Source organism: Dendrobates tinctorius, unplaced genomic scaffold, assembly GCF_039654945.1.
Source record: "Dendrobates tinctorius isolate UK_male_01 unplaced genomic scaffold, ASM3965494v1 ptg000256l, whole genome shotgun sequence".
NCBI classification, from domain to species: Eukaryota; Metazoa; Chordata; class Amphibia; order Anura; family Dendrobatidae; genus Dendrobates; species Dendrobates tinctorius.
Genome location: NW_027361923.1, coordinates 2,156,419 through 2,174,642, shown reverse-complemented (window position 1 = coordinate 2,174,642; position 18,224 = coordinate 2,156,419). Strand labels below are relative to the sequence as shown.

Here is an 18,224-nt window from a genome sequence, read left to right as displayed (position 1 = left end):
CTCATGTCCCCCCGACAATCATACTTCTGGAAGTTTTGAGCCTTGCACGACCCCTTAGATGGATATCACCTTTTGTACCATTGTCATGTATTTACCTGGCCAGATTAAAGATGGCCACTAGCTTCCGACCCAATGCCTTTGCTTCCTTAAAACCTTCAGAGTAAAGGATAACCTCAGCGATGAGCTCGTTGTCAGGTCGGGACATGGCAACTGGACGGAAAAGCTGTTTTAGGTTATCGGGCAGCTTCTGCCTCCCACCATAGCCCTTACCGGCAGGATTCATAGTTATGAAGATGCCGGAATTGGGGTCTAATTCCACCTAAAAATAAAACTTCATCAGTACAAAGTGCTATCATAAAAGAGGTAATAATAATAATAAAATGAGTGTGTTCCTCCACCTCCTTCCCCAGCAGCTCGCAGGCAGCCCGGTGGTTCTTCAGAGAGTCCTGTATGGTTTGGATCTGCATGGACACGGCGGACAGCACGGCTTCTTCAAGTCTATTGAATTCATCAAAGCAACCCCAAGCTCCACACTTCACCAAGCCGACAAAAATCCTCCCCATAGACTTCACATCGATACCCTGGAGGAAACGCATACAGTAAGAGCGTCGTTCTCTACCAGTCACAGCTTCATACCACGCACAGGTCTGTGTGGCCGATATTCATCTTTTTGGACTAAGAGTTTTAGCTAAAATGTATGAGAAGGGGCTGCACAACCATACACAGAAAGAAACGGTCCACAGCAAGAAATGTGCTTAAAAATAAAAATGACTACCTGCCTGTGCAATCCCCAGCTGTGAAATCACTGTTCTGGTGATCGCCACTGGTATATGATCACTTTGTTATAGCGATGACATGCCGCCCAAAATACAGGCAGCACGTAACAAGCACTGGCAGTATGATCTCAGCCATGTGTACTTAAAGGGGTATTCCCATCTACAAGACCCCAATGCAATATGTAGCAGGTGTAATAGTATTAGAAAATACCTCCAATTAGAAGTGTAGTATAGTTCTTCTGATTCGCTATGTTACTTACCGTATGTGCAGGGCATTGCAGTAGCTTAGGTATCCACGGTAACGACCAATCACATAGTGACAGTTAGTTAGTTACTGGTCGTAACCATGGATACCTAAGCTAGTGCAATGCCCTGCACATGGGATAAGCGGCATAGCTTATCAGAAGAACTATACTACATTTATAATGGGAGATATTTGCTAGTAGGATTGTTATTACACCTACTACACGTTGGGATAGGAGCTTTAATCTGAAACACTGCAGCATTTCAGCTTCTCTTCGCCGGTGGCCGATGACACACTGTTCTCTCTCTATACATGCACCTAAGGAGACTTGTCACTTAAGGGGAGCGGGCAGAGAGAAACCGCCAGAGGCCCACCTATCCGACTAGTCTTCCATGTAACTTGGTGCCTGGTAACTAATAAAGTATATTTTTCTTTGAAATACCGCAGCGTTGAAGGGTCAAACACACCTAGCTGAGATCTTACAGACAGCCCCTGACATTGTACATGTCGCCTGTGGTTCGGGCAGCAGCGATAGATTGCAGCAATCACATAGGTTTATGAGTGTATCAAAATCGACGTAATTGAAGACCAGCACGGACCCCCAGAGCAGCAGGGGATTTAATAGGCAAGAAATGCATTTTTACACTGCAACTACACTGCACCCTTTTGTGCTTTCCATTTAGCCCCTCTATGTTGTTTTGCTTTGCTAAATAAATGTAAAATTAGTCAGACGGATTGACTAGTCGGGGGGGGTGATTTCCCTGGACTAATCCTCCTTCTCATTCTTACCACGGCCCTGTGGGTGCGAGTAACATGATCTGAAAGAGCAACGCCGGCTCTTTCCAAATCTCACGGCTGGATGATTTCTGCTCCACGGCTGTCCTACCGGACATGCACAGTGCGCCGGTGAAGTTTGGACAGAGGGGGTCTGAAACCTGGACCTATGTCGCTAGTACCAAGAACAGCTGCGTGCTGGGGGGTGCGCGGTGTCAGACCCCCACTGATCAGATACTGATAACCTATTCTGAGAAAAGGTAGCTAGAGAAGTAGTGGAGCAATCCTTAAAGGTCATTATTAAGTCCGTGTCTAACCATCCTCATCATCGCTACATGCAAGAGACATACAGTTTAGTATTTTCACCTCATCACAGTTGAAAACCAACACTTGTCGTCCCAGGAGACCACCCAACGCCTTCACAGATTCTGTTTTACCAGTCCCAGCCGGACCGTATGGATTTCCTCCCAACCCCATCTTGATGGCCTGAGTCAGGGTGAGGTAGCACTTGTCTGTAAGAGGGGTGCACACCAACTTGGGAGCATTGCCCTAAAACCAGATAAAAGCAAGATCTAAAAACAATTGAAAGAAAGTAACTCCCAGTACGGCACACCATGGAAGAAAAAAAAGTCTAGAAAATCTCTAGTAAGTGTGTGATGCTGGATGAGACTGGTGCTGATGCCGGGATCGGCTGGTCATGTGACTGTATGTATAAGAACGGCATTCTCCCGGCCACATTCAGACTAGACGTGTCCAGCCTCCTTCAACACACTTTAAATGCCACTTTCAGCGACTGACGGCGGCATCTAAATGGTTAAAAAGCAGCAACCAGAGCGAGCTCTGGTCGCTGATGTTTCAGGCAGATGTTGGCTGTATAACGGAGCCGGCATCTGCTCCATGTGCGGATCGGGTTCTATATATGCAGAACCCGGGATGGACAGTTATGTCCTAATGAACCAAGAGAGTACCGGGAATCTGTCACGACGGACATATCAAATTTAGGGCACCTAATAGATGCAGCCAGGATTTGTAGTGACGTCTGTAGAAGTCCTTCCGACATGTGGAAGTGTCTCAAGAAAATGTGAACAGAGACTAAGGAAGAATTAGTGCAGCACAGGATAACTGGGAATAAGCACAAAGCCCAGAAATGACATGCCTGATATTCATAGGTGTAGTCTATCTCGGCGTCAACCATCTGCACATAGCACTTCTTATCTGGCTTCATGTAGAATCGCAGCTGTTTCTTCCATGCCCAGTCGTCGACGCTGTGGATCTGTGCTTGGATCAGCTGCTTCACCACATCAATATTATGAATCACATCCAAAATCAGTGCCTTCAGCTTCAGCTCCAATATTTCACCATCAGCTACAGCAAAAAAAAAAGAAATGAAGCAGCAGTTTAAAGGGAGAATCAAAAGGCCGTATAAGGAGGACGAGGATCGCAACGCAATGGACTGATCGGCAGCTCTCCAGACGGGAACGTGACAGTATGTATTAATTGGGTAGAGGAGCAAAATGAGCAATTGTAAGGGCACAGTGTTGTATAATATGAGGATTTCAACAAATTAAGATAAAAACTTTGATGGAAGTGCGCCCGAGTCCCCGAGTAAAACATGAAACATTTATATCTCCAGCACCGGTGCCGATCCACTGAAGAGGCCACTAATCGGAAGAGCGGATGTCTGCCGTGACACAGCAGTGAAGGAAGCAGACGGTCAGTGGCCACTGTTTGACTGCAATGCTCGCGTGACATAACATCAGGTACTGGTGCCGACAGCGCTGGAATGGCGCCAGTGTGGGAGAGGAATGTAAACTTTTCTAAATTTGCTCAGGCATTTAACAAGGGGGTGTCCAAATAGTGGACAACCCCTTTAAGATGACCTTACACATTAGATAGCTGTTGGATGAAAGCTCATTCAGCCATCAGCTTTCTCTCCCCATCTCACCTGTACACATTAGTGTCCAGCTCATCCCAGCAGTTAGGTGTTTCCAATGGGCAGAGTACAGAAATCCTATCTCTTCTCCCCTGAAAATGATAGGATCTAGTATTTCGATTCCATCAGCCTGAATGTCATCTCCCTCCATAAGTCAGGGGAGAGCAGATAGGTCCAGTTCTTGTCAGAGAGTCATCAGTCTGGCTGCATTTAGATTTTTATAAAATGTAGTACATGCCCAAAAATGAAGCTCCGTACCTTCACCAGACGTATCATCAATACCGGTGTAGTGCTCCAGCTTAGCCGTCAGCTCTATTTCCACCTCGTGGAGATTACAGCCACGGATGGCGTTCTCCACATCTTCTGTGAACTGAATCTGCTCAGCTAGGCACAGGATCTAAAGCAGAAGAAACAAGAGAAAAATGATAAAGAAGCGCATTCCCCTGTGTGCAGTATGAGAACAGTTATAATTTTCCATTAAAAGGGAAACTGTCAGCAGGTACAGGCTTCCCAATCAGAAAGAAGCATTAAATAGGGGCAGAGATCCTGATTCCAACAATGTCTCACTTACTTGGCTATTTGCTATGGTTTTAGTATTATCATTGTTATAGCTGCAGATCTGCAAGTTTTTTCAATACTGAGCTTGGTATAACCCATCTACACCTTCGATTGACAGTTTTCTGTTTACACTGTGCATAGGCAGAAACTGCCAGTATGTAGTGGGGGTGGTGTGAGAATCGAAGCTCATGAATATAGAGGACTACATAGCAGGAGATAATAAATGAGAGGACTAGCAGAGCTGCAGCAGATAAACCGGTGTTTTATCAGACCTACAGCTAAAAGACCAGTACAGTACGTGACATAGTGCTGGAATCGAATTTCCACTGGTTGCTCTTGGCATATAAGAAAGGCCTCAAAACACTTGTGCGTCCACCACTCCTATCTCAGCCACCTCTTGCTGGTTGCACTGGGCCTTAGAAGTTCCACTTGCGTTTGTGATTCCACTACGGCTCCCTCAGTCGCCCCTTCATGAGTTACAACAGCAGTGCTTTATTATACTAACACAGATTAGTGTAGAGAACACATGTGGAACACCAAGTCTCCTGTCTAACCCAGGGTTTCGCCTCTCAGGATTCTTCTGGGGAGTATGCCAGAGAAAAAGCACGAGAGGCAAAACCCAGGTTCAACAGGAGACGTTGCGTGCCACATGGCGAATATAATACAGCACTTTCATTACCCATAGACTGGTCATTTTGGAGGCTGTAATAAGTAGTCATGCTATATCTAAGGAACTGAAATGTTTTATTTTTAACTTATAGTTGAAAATGTGAATTACTTTTTTTTCCCCCCATGCGATTTTAAATCCACAAACTCTGCAATTTTCATACTGGCCATGACAATAAGCTGACATCTGTCCTCTCCTTGGGAAAACCATATTCATAGAGATTGTACTTGTACCTTTGCCCCGTTAGCTGTGGCATATAAGATTTAGTTTATAGAAATATTTTGTGGAAATTAGAAATTTAAAATAAAAAAAATAACGTACCTGAGAAGGAAAGCGGAGAGGATCTATAGTACCATGAGACTTCTTCCCAGCCGCTACACACTCCACCAGTAATGTCTGCAGTGTGGACTTCATCTGTATCGCTAAATTGCTTAACCAAACCTGCAGAAAACAAGCAGCGTGGTGAACGGGCAGGCGATGCAAGCAGCGATCTCTAGTAATTGGATTCTGGGCATCTCACCTCAACATCGGTCGAAACAAGAACCTTATTTTTCAAAGGAACAACCTCTCCCTCCAGCGACCTCATGGCGGTGATATGCTTGTGGTCCTTATCAAAGTCAACGCTGTTCACTCCTAAAACACATGTCCGGCGATCAGCGAGAACCGCATGCTGCACCTCCGTGCACATGTTACTATGGACACTCTCATATATAAGAGCCACTTCACTTTCTACTTTGCAAAGTAACGGCATCATTTCAAAATGGGATTTTCGTAGAAACCATGAAGTCACTTTCTCTTTGATTACATGGGGGAGGGTGCACATTACCGTGGGTATAGGCCCTGCCACTTTAAAACTCTAAACTAAGTAGAAAAAAAGGTGTTAGCTCTGCCCAGTGGGCTACACCCTGTCCTAGGACACGAAAAATACCCAAAGGCAACAGGAATGGCCACTACATAACACAACAGAGTGGGATCTGTGTCCCTCAATGTATTCAAGAAGAAAAGGATTTTTAAAGGGGTACTCCTATCTCCAGGATCCTATCCCAATATATAGTAGGTATAATAATAATAATATTAGCAAATACCTCCAATTAGCAATGTAGTATTTGTTCTTCTGATGCGCTATGTTGCTTACCCCGTGTGCAGGGCATTGCAGTAGCTTAGGAATGCATGGTTACGACCACTAACATCTAACTGTCACTATATCAATGGTCGAAACCATGGACACCAGAGCTACTGCACATGGGGTAAGTGACATAGCGAATCAGAAGAACTATACTACATTTCTAATTGGAGGTATTTGCTAATAATATTATTACTACACCTACTACATATTGGGCTAGGATCTTTGAGCTGGAAATAAGTATAAAAAAAAAATCTAATTTTCTTATTAATAACATTGGAGGTATAGATTAATGTGCAATGCCCTAAAGCAGTAACGGACGATGCGGTGCACTGCGTAGCGCACATTGGCCTGCGGCACCTACAGCCCAACCTGATGCTCTACAGCACTGGAAAACCCTGACCAATGTACCGGAGAGAGCAAAGCATAAGAAGGAACCAGACTCTTGGACCTAAAGGCTTCAACAAACACAAGCCAAAAATCACAAGGAAGAGAACAAGAGAGGGCTGGAAGACTTCTGCAAACCCTATAAGAGGTCATAAAGAAAACCAAAATACTGAAAGGATCTGGAGACTTACAGGACAATGGCGCTGGAAATACGAATGTTTGCAAATGAAAACTTCTCTGGAATGGGAGGAAGAACGTGAAAGGAAAAGAACACGCCTCTCATAATAAACTACTTATAGGCCCGATATAAGACAAAGGAAGCCCAATGCTGATGAGGAAAGATGAGGGGTGCAGGCAGATACCCCGCTACATCCCATGAGTAACTAGCCCTCTACCCTCGAGTAAACTCCTTACTTTAGGGAAGAGGACTATGAATGGAGGGGAATGGCCCCCATAACCATCACCATGCGGGAAGGATGACGCTATGCAGCTCGAAGAGAGAAACCTGCAGTGTAAAGAGGAACTTATGGGTGACCCCAGGTGAGTGGTTTACATGAGATCAGGAGTGTTAGAACAGACTGGGAAGGAACAACAACTAATCCTCAATGGGGATAAAAATGAATGGTCACCAATTTCAATATCTTGGGTCTAAATATCCATGCTGCCAAAACAGCTGAAACAAAGTGGGGTGGAGTAATCTACAGCCTGACGAGACAGGACGAGCTACCAGACCTGCCTAGATCACACTGGAGCCACCACAATGATTGGGAGACCCTGAACTGAAATCAGGGCGAGAGGTCCTTAAAAGGAGTAAACAGCCATACAGTGTACAGTCTCCAGTTTTGTATCTGGCAGCACACGTCAGAATGCAGAGGTGGAAACCTGACACGATGAGGCCCACAACAGGAATGTCCCAACAAAGCTGATGGGAGAACTTCTGGGCAAGACCACCCCTCACATGTAGGGAGTCTCAGCTCTCAAACCCATGGATGAAGAGTATGGAGAGCACTGGAAACATCAAGCTCTGCATCAAAAAGAATCCAAGAAGGTCTAACTGGAGGATTTAGGGAGCCCGGCTCACCGAATGGAGCCATTATTGCAGCAGGAGCAAATAACAAGGTTAATTGTGACCAGAGTATGGAGGGGGTTCCTTCCCAGGCTAGAAGCTGGTGGGGCTTCACTGGACAAGAAGGTGATATGAAGTGCTACACTAAGGCTGTGTGCACACACAGCTCTTTTTTAGCGTTTTTTTTTTAGCGGATTTGCCAATAAATCCGCTATAAAAATGCTAAAAATAAGCTTCCCATTCATTTCTATGCATTTTGCAATTTCTGTGCATATTGATGCGTTTTCTTACCGCGAAAAAACCTCTTTGCGGTAAAAAAAAGCAGCATGCTCATTAATTTCATGGATTTTTCCGCATTTCTGGTTAGTTCTATGTGTCAGGAACCGCGCGTAAAAAAACGTATAAAAAACGCACGTTTTTTGCGCGGAAAACGCGCAGAAAAAACCCGCGGTTTCTGGGAAGGGAGTCAGGTTCTTAAGCAGAAATTTTCTGCTACGTGTGCAATAGCCTTACAGAAGAAAAAGAGGGATTTTTGGTACTTACCGTAAAATCTCTTTCTTGGAGCCTTCATTGGGGGACACAGGTTTACCATGGGTGTATGCTGCTGTTGCTAGGAGGCTGACACTATGCAAATAAGAAAAAGTTAGCTCCTCCCTGGCAGTATACACCTACCGACAGGCACAAATTACCTCAGTTGGTGCAAAAGCAGTAGTAGGAGCAACTATAAGAACTCAACCTATGTACCAAAAAAACAACGGCACATTGGCCAACACGGTACAACATTAAGGGAGGGTGCTGTGTCCCCCAATGAAGGCTCCAAGAAAGACATGCTACGGGAAGTACCAAAACATGGATTTTTGTGATAAACTCACCGTAAAATCCTATTCTCCGAGAAGCTCATTGGGGGACACAGATATTGTGGGTGTATGCTTCTGCCGCTTGGAGGCTGACACTAAGTGAAAAAAAGAGGTTAGCTCCTCCTCAGCCGTATACACCTTTGCCCCTATTGCGGGCGGAAATCAGTTTGGTGCCAAAGCAGTAGGAGGACAACAAAATCAGCCTTAATACAGGTACCACATGTCCAGAAAAATACCACCCTCATATCACATAAATAAATGCGCATTAATTAAACAAAACAGAAGCCAACTTGGCTATCAGGGTGGGTGCTGTGTCCCCCAATGAGCGTCTCGGAGAAAAGGATTTTACGGTGAGTTTATCACAAAAATCCATGTTTCTCCTTCGCCTCATTGGGGGACACAGATACTGTGGGACGTCCTAAAGCAGTCCCTGGGTGGGAGATTGACTCACCGATCCAAGCTACACGCACCTCCTGTTTAAAGGTGCGCCACCGCTGCTTGGAGAATCCTTCTACCTAGGCTCGCATCCGCTGAGGCCTGAGTATGGATATTATAATGTTTGGCAAATGTGTGAAGCTGGACCAGGTTGCTGCCTTGCAAACCTGTTCCGTCGAAGCCTGGTGCCGAAGCGCCCACTGCCCGAGTAGAATGCGCTCTGATCCCTGCTGGAATCGGCGCGCCTCTAATGTGGTAGGACTCCTGAATAGTCAAACGAATCCATCTGGCTATGGTCGATTTCGAGGCAGCGAGTCCCTTCCTGTGCCCTTCGGGGAGTACGAACAGCGTATCCATCTGACGAAAGGGTGCCGTCCTCGACACGTACCTCCGGAGGGCTCTTACCAGATCTAACGTGTGAAGAGCCTTTTCCACACGGTGCACCGCTGCTGGACAAAATGAAGGCAAGACAACATCCTCATTCATGTGAAAAGAGGAAACGACCTTCGGCAGAAACGGAGTGGCTGGTCTGAGCACCACCTTATCATTATGGAAAGTGAGAAACGGGGCTCGGCAGGATAGGGCCGCCAGCTCAGAGACCCGCCTGATGGAAGTTATGGCCACTAGGAACACCACTTTCCAGGAAAGGTACCGCAAAGAGACATCTTGTAGTGGTTTCAAAAGGAGGTTCCTGCAGAACAGGTTAAGATCCCAGGCGTCCATAGGCGTCCTATAGGGAAGTACCAAGTGGGAGACTCCCTAGATGAAAGTCTTCACCTGCAAATTGGTAGCAATTCTGGGCTGGAACAGGACGGACAAAGCCGATATTTGTCTATTGAGGGAGCTTGGGGCTAACCCTGAGTCTAGGCCAAACTGGAGAAAAGCCAAGATGTTGGGGATAGAGAATCTCAGTGGGGAACACCCACGGCCCCGACACCAAGCCAAGAACCCTTCCAGGTGTGATGATAAATACGTGGCGAGGCAGGCTTCCGGCGCTAACCATTGTAGCAACCACCTCGCACCAAAACCCCGCCTGGGTTAGAATCCCAGATTCAACGGCCATGCCGTCAAACACAGGGCCCCTGAGTTCAGGTGGCAAATCAGCCCTTGCGAAAGTAGATCTGGGTGCTCTGGTAGACGCCAAGACACGTCTGCGAGCAGCTGCATTAAATCTGCGTACACCGCTCGACGGAGCCAGTCTGGGGCCAGCAGAATCGCCGGAACCCCTTTCGTCCTTATCCCTTTGATGACTCTCGGAAATAGTGGCAGCGAGGGAAATAGATATGGGAGGCGGAATTGGTTCCATAGCAGAACCAATGCATCCACAGCGATTGCCTGCGGGTCCCTGCCCGCGCAACATATGTGGGCACCTTGGCGTTCACTCTGGAAGCCATCAGGTCCACATCTAGAGTTCTGCACAGTTGACAACTCTGCTGGAAGACCTCGAAATACAATGACCACTCTCCGGACGCAAGACCCTGCTGGCTGAGAAAGTCTGCCGCCCAATTTTCCACGCTCAGGATATAGACTACCGCGTGGTTTGCTTCGGCCCACTGAAGCACGTGCCCCAGCTCGCGCATAGTTGCTCTGCTGCGGGTGCCCCCTTGGTGATCTATGTAAGCCACCGCCGTGGCATTGTCTGATGGAATTCGGACGGGTTGGCCTGCTAAGAAGTGATGAAACTGTCGCAGAGCCAGCCGAATTGCTCGTATTTCCAGTAAGTTGATTGGGAGTCGGGCCTCCTGCGGAGTCCATCGCCACTGGGCCGTGTGGTGGCGAAACACCGCTCCCCAACCGAGGAGACCGGCGTCGGTGAAAGGATTCTCGTCCCAGGCTGACAAGAGGGCTTGCTACAATGGGTGAAGATGGATCTGGGTGAACGGTATCGCTTCCATTGCTGCCACCATTTTTCCTAGAATCCTCATCCCGAACCGGATGGCATGAGGGACTGGTTGATGAAGCGTCCGGACTCCCTGCCGGAGAGCTAGTGCTTTGTCCTGAGGGAGAATTACTGCCCCTCGGCAAGTGTCGAAGATAATTCTTGAGAAGGAACTCCTCTGAGCTGGCACAAGTGACGACTTCTTCACATTGACCAACCACCCTAAGCGGGCAAGAGTATCTAGCATGATGTTGACCTTCTTCCCCGCATGCCCGTATTGAAGGCCCCTTGACCAAGAGGTCGTCCAACTAAGGCAAGATGCGTGATGTTGACCTTCTTCCCCGCATGCCCATATTGAAGGCCCCTTGACCAAGAGGTCGTCCAAGTAAGGCAATATGAGTATACCTCGAGAATGCAGTAGGGCCATGACAACTGCCATAACTTTTGTGAACCTCTGGGAGTCATGGCTAGCATCAAGGGTGGCGCTACGAACTGAAAATGACGACCGTTGATGGCGAAACTTAAAAACCTTTGATGAGGAGGACCAATGGGAATGCAAATAAGCATCCTGGATGTCGATCGAGACCAAGTATTCTCCCTGCTTCATGGCCGATATGACTGAACGGAGAGACTCCATCCGGAAATGTCTGATCCTGATGAATTTGTTCAGAAGCTTCAGGTCCAAAAACCGGTCCGCCAGGCCCATCCATTTGGGAACTGCAAACAGGTTAGAATAAACAGCCTGAGCCCTTTTGCGCTCTGGCACAGGAACAATGACCCCGTTGTGCTGGAGCGATTCGATGGCTCCTAACAGAGCCATTGCCTGGGTATCCACCCTGTGAAGACGAGAAAGAAAAAACTGTCTTGGAGGGTATCTCACAAATCTTCTTTTGTAACCTGAGGCCACCAACTCCTTTACCCATGTGTCGCGTGCGACCCTGAACCAGACCTGGTGAAACCAGAGTAGTCGGTCGCCCACCTTGCTGGTGTCGTCTGGCAAACGCCTTGAGTCATTTGGCTGACGATCTTTGGGATCTGGATCCCCTCGATCTGGGCTGCTGAGCATGCATTCTCCCCAATAGGTTGGTTCTATAAGAGACCTGCCACTCCCTATCATGTTTGGGGCGGCTTGAGGCAGCGGAATTGGCCGCTGTGGTCCACCCGGGGTTGCGAATAGCCCGGAAACGTGCCTGAAACGGGTGGCGAAAAGGCGGTTTAACCTTTTGTTGAGGGAGAAAACCGCTCTTTCCTCCTGTGGAATTGGAGATAAGTTGATCTAACTTTTACCCAAATAGACGGCCGTACTGATAAGGCAGGGAGGTCAAGGACTTCTTGGACGTAGAATCAGCCCGCCATGTCCTTAACCATAGAACTCTTCTGATAGAAAATTGCGTTAGCGGCAGTAAGTGCTGCGCAATTGGCTGCATCCACAGATGCATTGATTATGTAGTCTCCGGCCATCGCGATCTCCGATATCCCTGCAGGTAGATCTTGCCCCCAAGTTGCTGCGAACGAGGGAGAGCGCGCTGATCCTGATGCCTCCTATACTGAGCGAGCCAAGTTCTCTTTGAGGCGATCCATGGGATCCTTAATAGAAGAACCAGTAGGTACGGATAACAGGGTTTTAGTGGCTAGGCACGAAACCAGTGGATCCACCATCGGAGATTGTGGCCATTTTCTACGAAGGTCCGGGGCAAATGGATACCTTGCTTCGAGTGCCCCTTTGACCCGAGAAACGCCTGTCCGATAGTTTCCTGTGTCGCTGCACTATGTCCTCAAACTCAGGATGAGTGGCAAAAAATTCTGAGTGGCCGCTTCACTCGCTTAAACGCCATCTTATGCCCCGTAGCCGCTGAGGGATCATCCCCAATCCCCAAGGTCTGATTGACGACTTCTATGAGGCCGTCCACTGTTTCACGTGACCCTGGAGTATCCGGGTCAAGGGGCTCGACTGAGTCGCAATCTAAGGTCTGCCTGCTATCAACCACTGGTGACAGGGAGCGGGCAGCAGAACTTACGGATGCCAACGCACCGGATGGGCTGGGCGACACCGGGTGGATTCTTTTCCCCTCGGGTCTGCCTGGAATGAGAGCGGCCCCTGCAGGCCAAAGGCTTTTGTGAGGTGGAGGTTCCCTCTCAGGCCGGCGGGCCACCTGCCCCTATCTTGGGCCTGAAGGGACTCGATTGCCCTCGTAAGCGACGCCATGGACTGTGATAGGGCCCACTCCGGGGGGTTCGGGACCTCGGTCGCGGTCACAGGGGAGGGCTCCTGGGCGCGTTCGGACTTGCAGGCCTCGCATAATCGCTTGCTCTGTGCCCGCGGGAAAAGTGTGCATCTTTGCTTTTTCGGACCTGCTGTATCTGTCCGCTGCTGGGGGGGGGGAGGTAGCACCTCGTCTTTCCTGTAGCGTGGCCTTCTGCAGCACTTACCCCAGTCCTGTGCCCCCACGCGTCCTGGACACCTTCACCTCAAAATCGCACGTCCCAGCTGTGGGGCGGACCTGCCAGTATATGGACCGCTTCAGGGCGGTACTTCCAGCTTTGCGGCCTAGCCGCGCTCCGAAGCCAGGGACTAAATTTATTCACCGCCGCCCAGGCCTGAGAGGCGGGCCCCCGGAAGTGACGTGCGGCCCGGAGCCGTGGCCTTAATTTACCCACTGCCCACGACGGGGGGGGGGGGGGGAGAGCGAGCATGCGGACCTTCCATGGCGCCGAAAACTGGAGCTGCTTACTGGCGCAGTTTACCCACAGCGCGCCCGCCGGCTAAGGGCTCCACCTGTTGATTTGCGCATTGGTCTCCATTCTGGTCACGGCGCTTTAAGCTGCTAGCAATTGCACACCTGATGGGAGCAGGCACGCAGAGCCCAGACACCCAGGCAATCCTCCTCTGACGATCCTCTTCAGCTTCTTGAGCTCAGGTATGTGAGGGGGGCCTCGAACATTAGGATGGTGCAGGCACCCTAGCTTAGTCTAACCCCTTCAGGGGGTGAGGAGAGGGACTGACCGCCGCCTTGCAGCACCGCCGTCTTGCGTTGGTGGAGCAGTGGGGGCCACTCGGATAGTTTCAATACCTAGCGGTGGTCAGGGCTAAGTCCGGCATCATGTTCCACGTCGCGGGAGAGGATACATGGAGGGACACTCGCACGTGCTCGCCCGTTGATGGTTTGGGGAAATCGGACCTTTTCAATAGGGTCCGTTGCCCCTATCTTATCTTCATAGAGGATAAAAAAAAAAGTCTGGGGAAAACGGCCCAGATATGTCCCACGGTGCGGGAAAGGATACGTGGAGGCGATACTCACACGTGCTCGCCCGTTGTTGGTTTGGGGAGATCGGACCCTTTCAATAGGGTCCGTCGCCTCTTGTCTCATCTTCGTGGAAAAAAAAAAAAAGAAGTCTGGAGAAAATCAGACGTGTGCCTCCAAAGGACACTAAGTAAAAAACTGATTTCCGTTCGCAATGGGGGCGAGGGTGTCTAGGAGCTAACCTCTTTTTTTCACTTAGTGTCAGCCTCTAAGCGGCAGAAGCATTCACCCACAGTATCTGTGTCCCCCAATGAGGCGAAGGAGAAAATCCCTCTTTCTTCCTCGCTTCATTGGGGGACACAGGTTACCACGGGACGTCCAAAAGCAGTCCCAAGGGTGGGAAAGAAATGCTGAGAGAAGGGTACTTAGGTCGGGCCGGTGGGAGACCGCAGCCTGCAGTATCTTCCTATCCAAGCCTGCATCAGCAGAGGCGTGAGTATCTACCTTGTAAAATCTCACGGTATGGAGGGACAACCAGGTAGCAGCCTTGCAAACTTGCAAGGCCGAAGCCTGGTGACGAACGGCCCAGGAAGCCCCCACAGCCCGGGTAGAGTGAGCCCTCACCCCCGGAGGAGGCTGTTTGTCCTGGACGCGGTATGCCTCCAGAACCGCTGAACGAATCCAACGAGCAATGGTGGATTTGAAGGCTGGAAACCCTTTCCGATGACCTTCAGAGATGACAAACACGGAATCGGACTGACAGAAGGAAGCAGTTCTAGCAAGGTAGACTCGAATTGCCCTGATCAAGTCCTACTTGTGGAGGGATCTTCCCAAGGGATGAGTTGGAAAGGGACACAGAGAGGGGAGGACGATGTCCTCATTGATGTGAAAGGCAGAGACTACCTTTGGCAGAAAGGCAGGAACCGGTCTGAGGACTACCTTATCCTGGTGCAAAACTAGGAAACGTGAAGGGCAGGACAATGGTGCCAAATCTGAGACCCTCCTAATAGAGGTGATGGTGACCAGGAAGGCCACCTTCCACGAGAGGAGGGAAAAAGAAATATCCTGAATTGGCTCAAAGGGCGCACGCTGGAGGGTACTCAAAACAAGATTTAGATCCCGTGGATCAACCGGAGACTGGTAAGGAGGTGCTATGTGAGCGACGCCCTGAAGAAAAGTCTTTACCTGGGGAAGAGAAGGAGAGTACAGGAGCTGCTGGGCCTATACCGGTGAGCGTTGCTGCGGGGCCGGGGGAGGGACCATACTACCTGCCTCTTGAATCCGGTTCCTCTTCATAGCTGAGGATCACATCAGGAGCCCTCGGGATGGAGAGGGTCCTGGGAGAGAAGATCCTTCCCGCACGGTCTCCAGATGGTGCAGAAGACGGCGTCAACCCCTTAGGAACAAGGGGGAAGGCCACCACTGGTGACCACCGTCTTCCTCTCAGCCCTCTCCGAGGAGAGGGGTGAGGGGGGGAATAGGCAAGAACTGGCCACCGAGAGTCACCCTGAAACACCCCAAAGGGGGGACAGGGGACAAAGTTCTGCCAGCGGGTCCGAGAGTGGGCGATACCACACTGCTCTCTCGGTCGCTTAAATGTGGGAAAACAGGGTGAGAAATCTGCACCCTGTTACCCGACGATTGCATCTGAAAAACAAAGGTGAAATGATTAATAAACACACACAAAACCTGTAAAGGAAAAGACACTGCGGATCTGGTGTCAGATCCAGGTCCGCCTCCTACAGACACTAAGCAAAAACTGAGGTAATTTGTGCCTGTCGGCACCCATGGTTACCTGTCCCCCAATGAAGTGAGAAAAAAAGAGATCGCGTCGGAGGATTATCAGACCCAAGGATGACAGTCAGATGGAGCATATCAAAATGAGGAAATGGTCGCACTCAATTGCATGTCAATGTGAAATACAAGAAGTGTGAATAGTGTAATGGCTTTTGAAATTTAGGAAAAACACATGAGATGCTTAGGACAAAATTTGGCCAAAAAATGTGAGCCCATTCACCAACGTCCAGGTGATCTCATGGATCGAATAGGTCCCTGACCTAGCTGCCCAGTGTGAACACTTACCTCTGGCTAATAACTTGGTAAAGCCTGTATTTATAGGAAGGTCGGAACCAAATGTGATTGGGTGTAATTAAAACCACAGCATGGTGAAGGGCGGAGTGCTCAGTCAGAACGCTAGCATACAAATAACAGAAAACTGACGGCACATCAAGAACTTATTTCCTTATTTTGATATGTAAGCTGTTTTTTGGCATGCACCTGTTCAGACTAGTTCTTGATGTGCCATCAGTTTTCTGTTATTTGTAGTCAGATGGAGCAGTTAGGTCCAAGAAACCCATTTCAGAAATTTTGTCCCCTTAAAATATCCAGCAACAGCAGAGGATCTAGGGAAAATAATGTAAATCCTAAGGGAAAATTATGAGAATTCCCCAGGAACAATTTGGTGGAAAGGAAACCTTCTCACAAAAATGAAGAACAAAGAGAACGCCCTCCATTGAAGCTTGAAGGAAATGGTGGAGTCTAGGTGAAGCCATTCCACCAAATGGAGCATACAGAACGTGCGGCCTAATCGGCCGCACCTGTATATGCACCTGTTGCTTGTGAGACACCGCAAGTGCAGACGGAGCTGGATCTTGTCTGAAAGCAGAGATAAGGTAGCAGAAGCAAGGGAAACTCAGAACGCTGGAATGGAAAAGGGACCAGTAAGGAGATATAAAGAGGAAGAAAGTCCAAAATTTAGAAATTCCCAGAATAGAAAAAAAGAAGTGCCGGACTGGCATCTTGAGACAACGACGGCGTCAACCCTTCAGTGGCCTCTCACAACTGTGGGGACACCGGCACTGGCATACTATGGGTGCCCACAGGGGCTCACACTGTTGTGGAGGTCACAGTGTGTCCTATCTAAGAGAAGATGGGGAACGCCTACAACCCTTTAAAAAAAAAAAAGCATAAAAGCAAATTACAAAAAATAGCAAGAAGGAAAAAAAACAGTGTGTTAGACCTAAAAAGATCATATCTTCCTCCTACAAACTCTAGGCTAAAAACCGAGCTGTATAGGGTTTAGCCCACTGGTTAGATGCAACACTTTTTTTTTTTTTCTATCGAGGGTCATGTTCCTAGTGGCAGGGCGTTTACCCAAGTACTGTGTCCCCCAATCCTATTAACAAGAAAAAAAAGTATCATGAATTTAAAAAAAATAATACATTTAACATAATAACCTGTTTTCAGAAGACACAACAACAATCCGAAATAAACCTAAACCAGATTAACTGTAATGATTTTACCAGCGAAAAGTTTCTTAAGGTGAGACTGGATCACCGCCGGATTGGTTGACTGGCCCAGGACTTCCAGTAAGTCATCATCTCCAATGAAGTAAAATCGAGGGAAAGCTGAACGTTTATCCTGTGAAAACAAAAATGTCACGTATGTAAGTCATGATAACAAAGACGCAGCGGTAACGATATATCCCCACATCACACCTCCAGGAACTCATTCAGAGACTTCTGGCATCTCTGCAGCTGATCGAGGATAGTAATCAATGAGTTTCTTATTCCGACCCGTGAAGTCAACATCGTCACTCGGTTGTCCCTTTTAATGTCTGACATTATTGATCTGTGGATTGGAAGCATAAAAAAAAGTTCTAGCGTACAACGTATAAATGCATAAAAGTAGAAGTGGAATTTATCGATTTACTATGCAGATTATTATATAGTTACTTTGAGGAGAAGAGAGAAGAGCGGTCATTCTAAGGGTATGTTAGTGCTAGAGGAAAATCCGCAGCATATTATTATGTTAAAAAAATTCTGACAGCACTTTAATTTCCGTTGCAGATTTTGCTCTTTGCGTTTAAAAGGGAAGTCAAAATCCGCACCAATCTAAAACTGTTGTAGATTTTACTGTTGAATATCCGCAAGTCATAAAAATAAAAAAAAACACTTTCTACAAATATTAAAATAATCACTTCACTCCCTTGGTGCTTTTGAGGTCCCGGTCAGTGGTACCCTGCCTCCTGCTTGCAACACTCACATGAGGTGACAGGTTGTTCCCGGTCAGTGGTACCCTGCCTCCTGCTTGCAACACTCACATGAGGTGACAGGTTGTTCCCGGTCAGTGGTACCCTGCCTCCTGCTTGCAACAGTGACGAGGTGACAGGAAGCCAGGTTGTACTGAGACTGACCAACGCGCCAGACAAGGAGTCTCCTAAATGTTTTGTGTCGTTTTTTTATTTCAACTAAATCAGCACAAGATTGAAATAAAAACATACC

At 48.3% G+C, this 18,224-nt stretch overlaps 1 protein-coding gene across 2 annotated transcripts in view; it reads right to left on the bottom strand.

Moving 5' to 3' along the window:
• The window catches only part of DYNC2H1 (dynein cytoplasmic 2 heavy chain 1), a 537,791-nt gene that overhangs the window by 420,656 nt on the left and 98,911 nt on the right, over positions 1-18,224 (bottom strand). For both annotated transcript variants that reach the window (XM_073558365.1, XM_073558366.1), the window contains exons 27-35: positions 17,439-17,571; positions 17,244-17,361; positions 5,473-5,585; positions 5,274-5,393; positions 3,986-4,124; positions 2,951-3,159; positions 2,161-2,343; positions 399-581; positions 96-319 (exon numbers count right to left, since the gene is read on the bottom strand). In XM_073558365.1, coding sequence (XP_073414466.1) covers positions 96-319; positions 399-581; positions 2,161-2,343; positions 2,951-3,159; positions 3,986-4,124; positions 5,274-5,393; positions 5,473-5,585; positions 17,244-17,361; positions 17,439-17,571 — 1,422 coding nt within the window. The remainder of the gene's footprint in view (positions 1-95; positions 320-398; positions 582-2,160; positions 2,344-2,950; positions 3,160-3,985; positions 4,125-5,273; positions 5,394-5,472; positions 5,586-17,243; positions 17,362-17,438; positions 17,572-18,224) is intronic.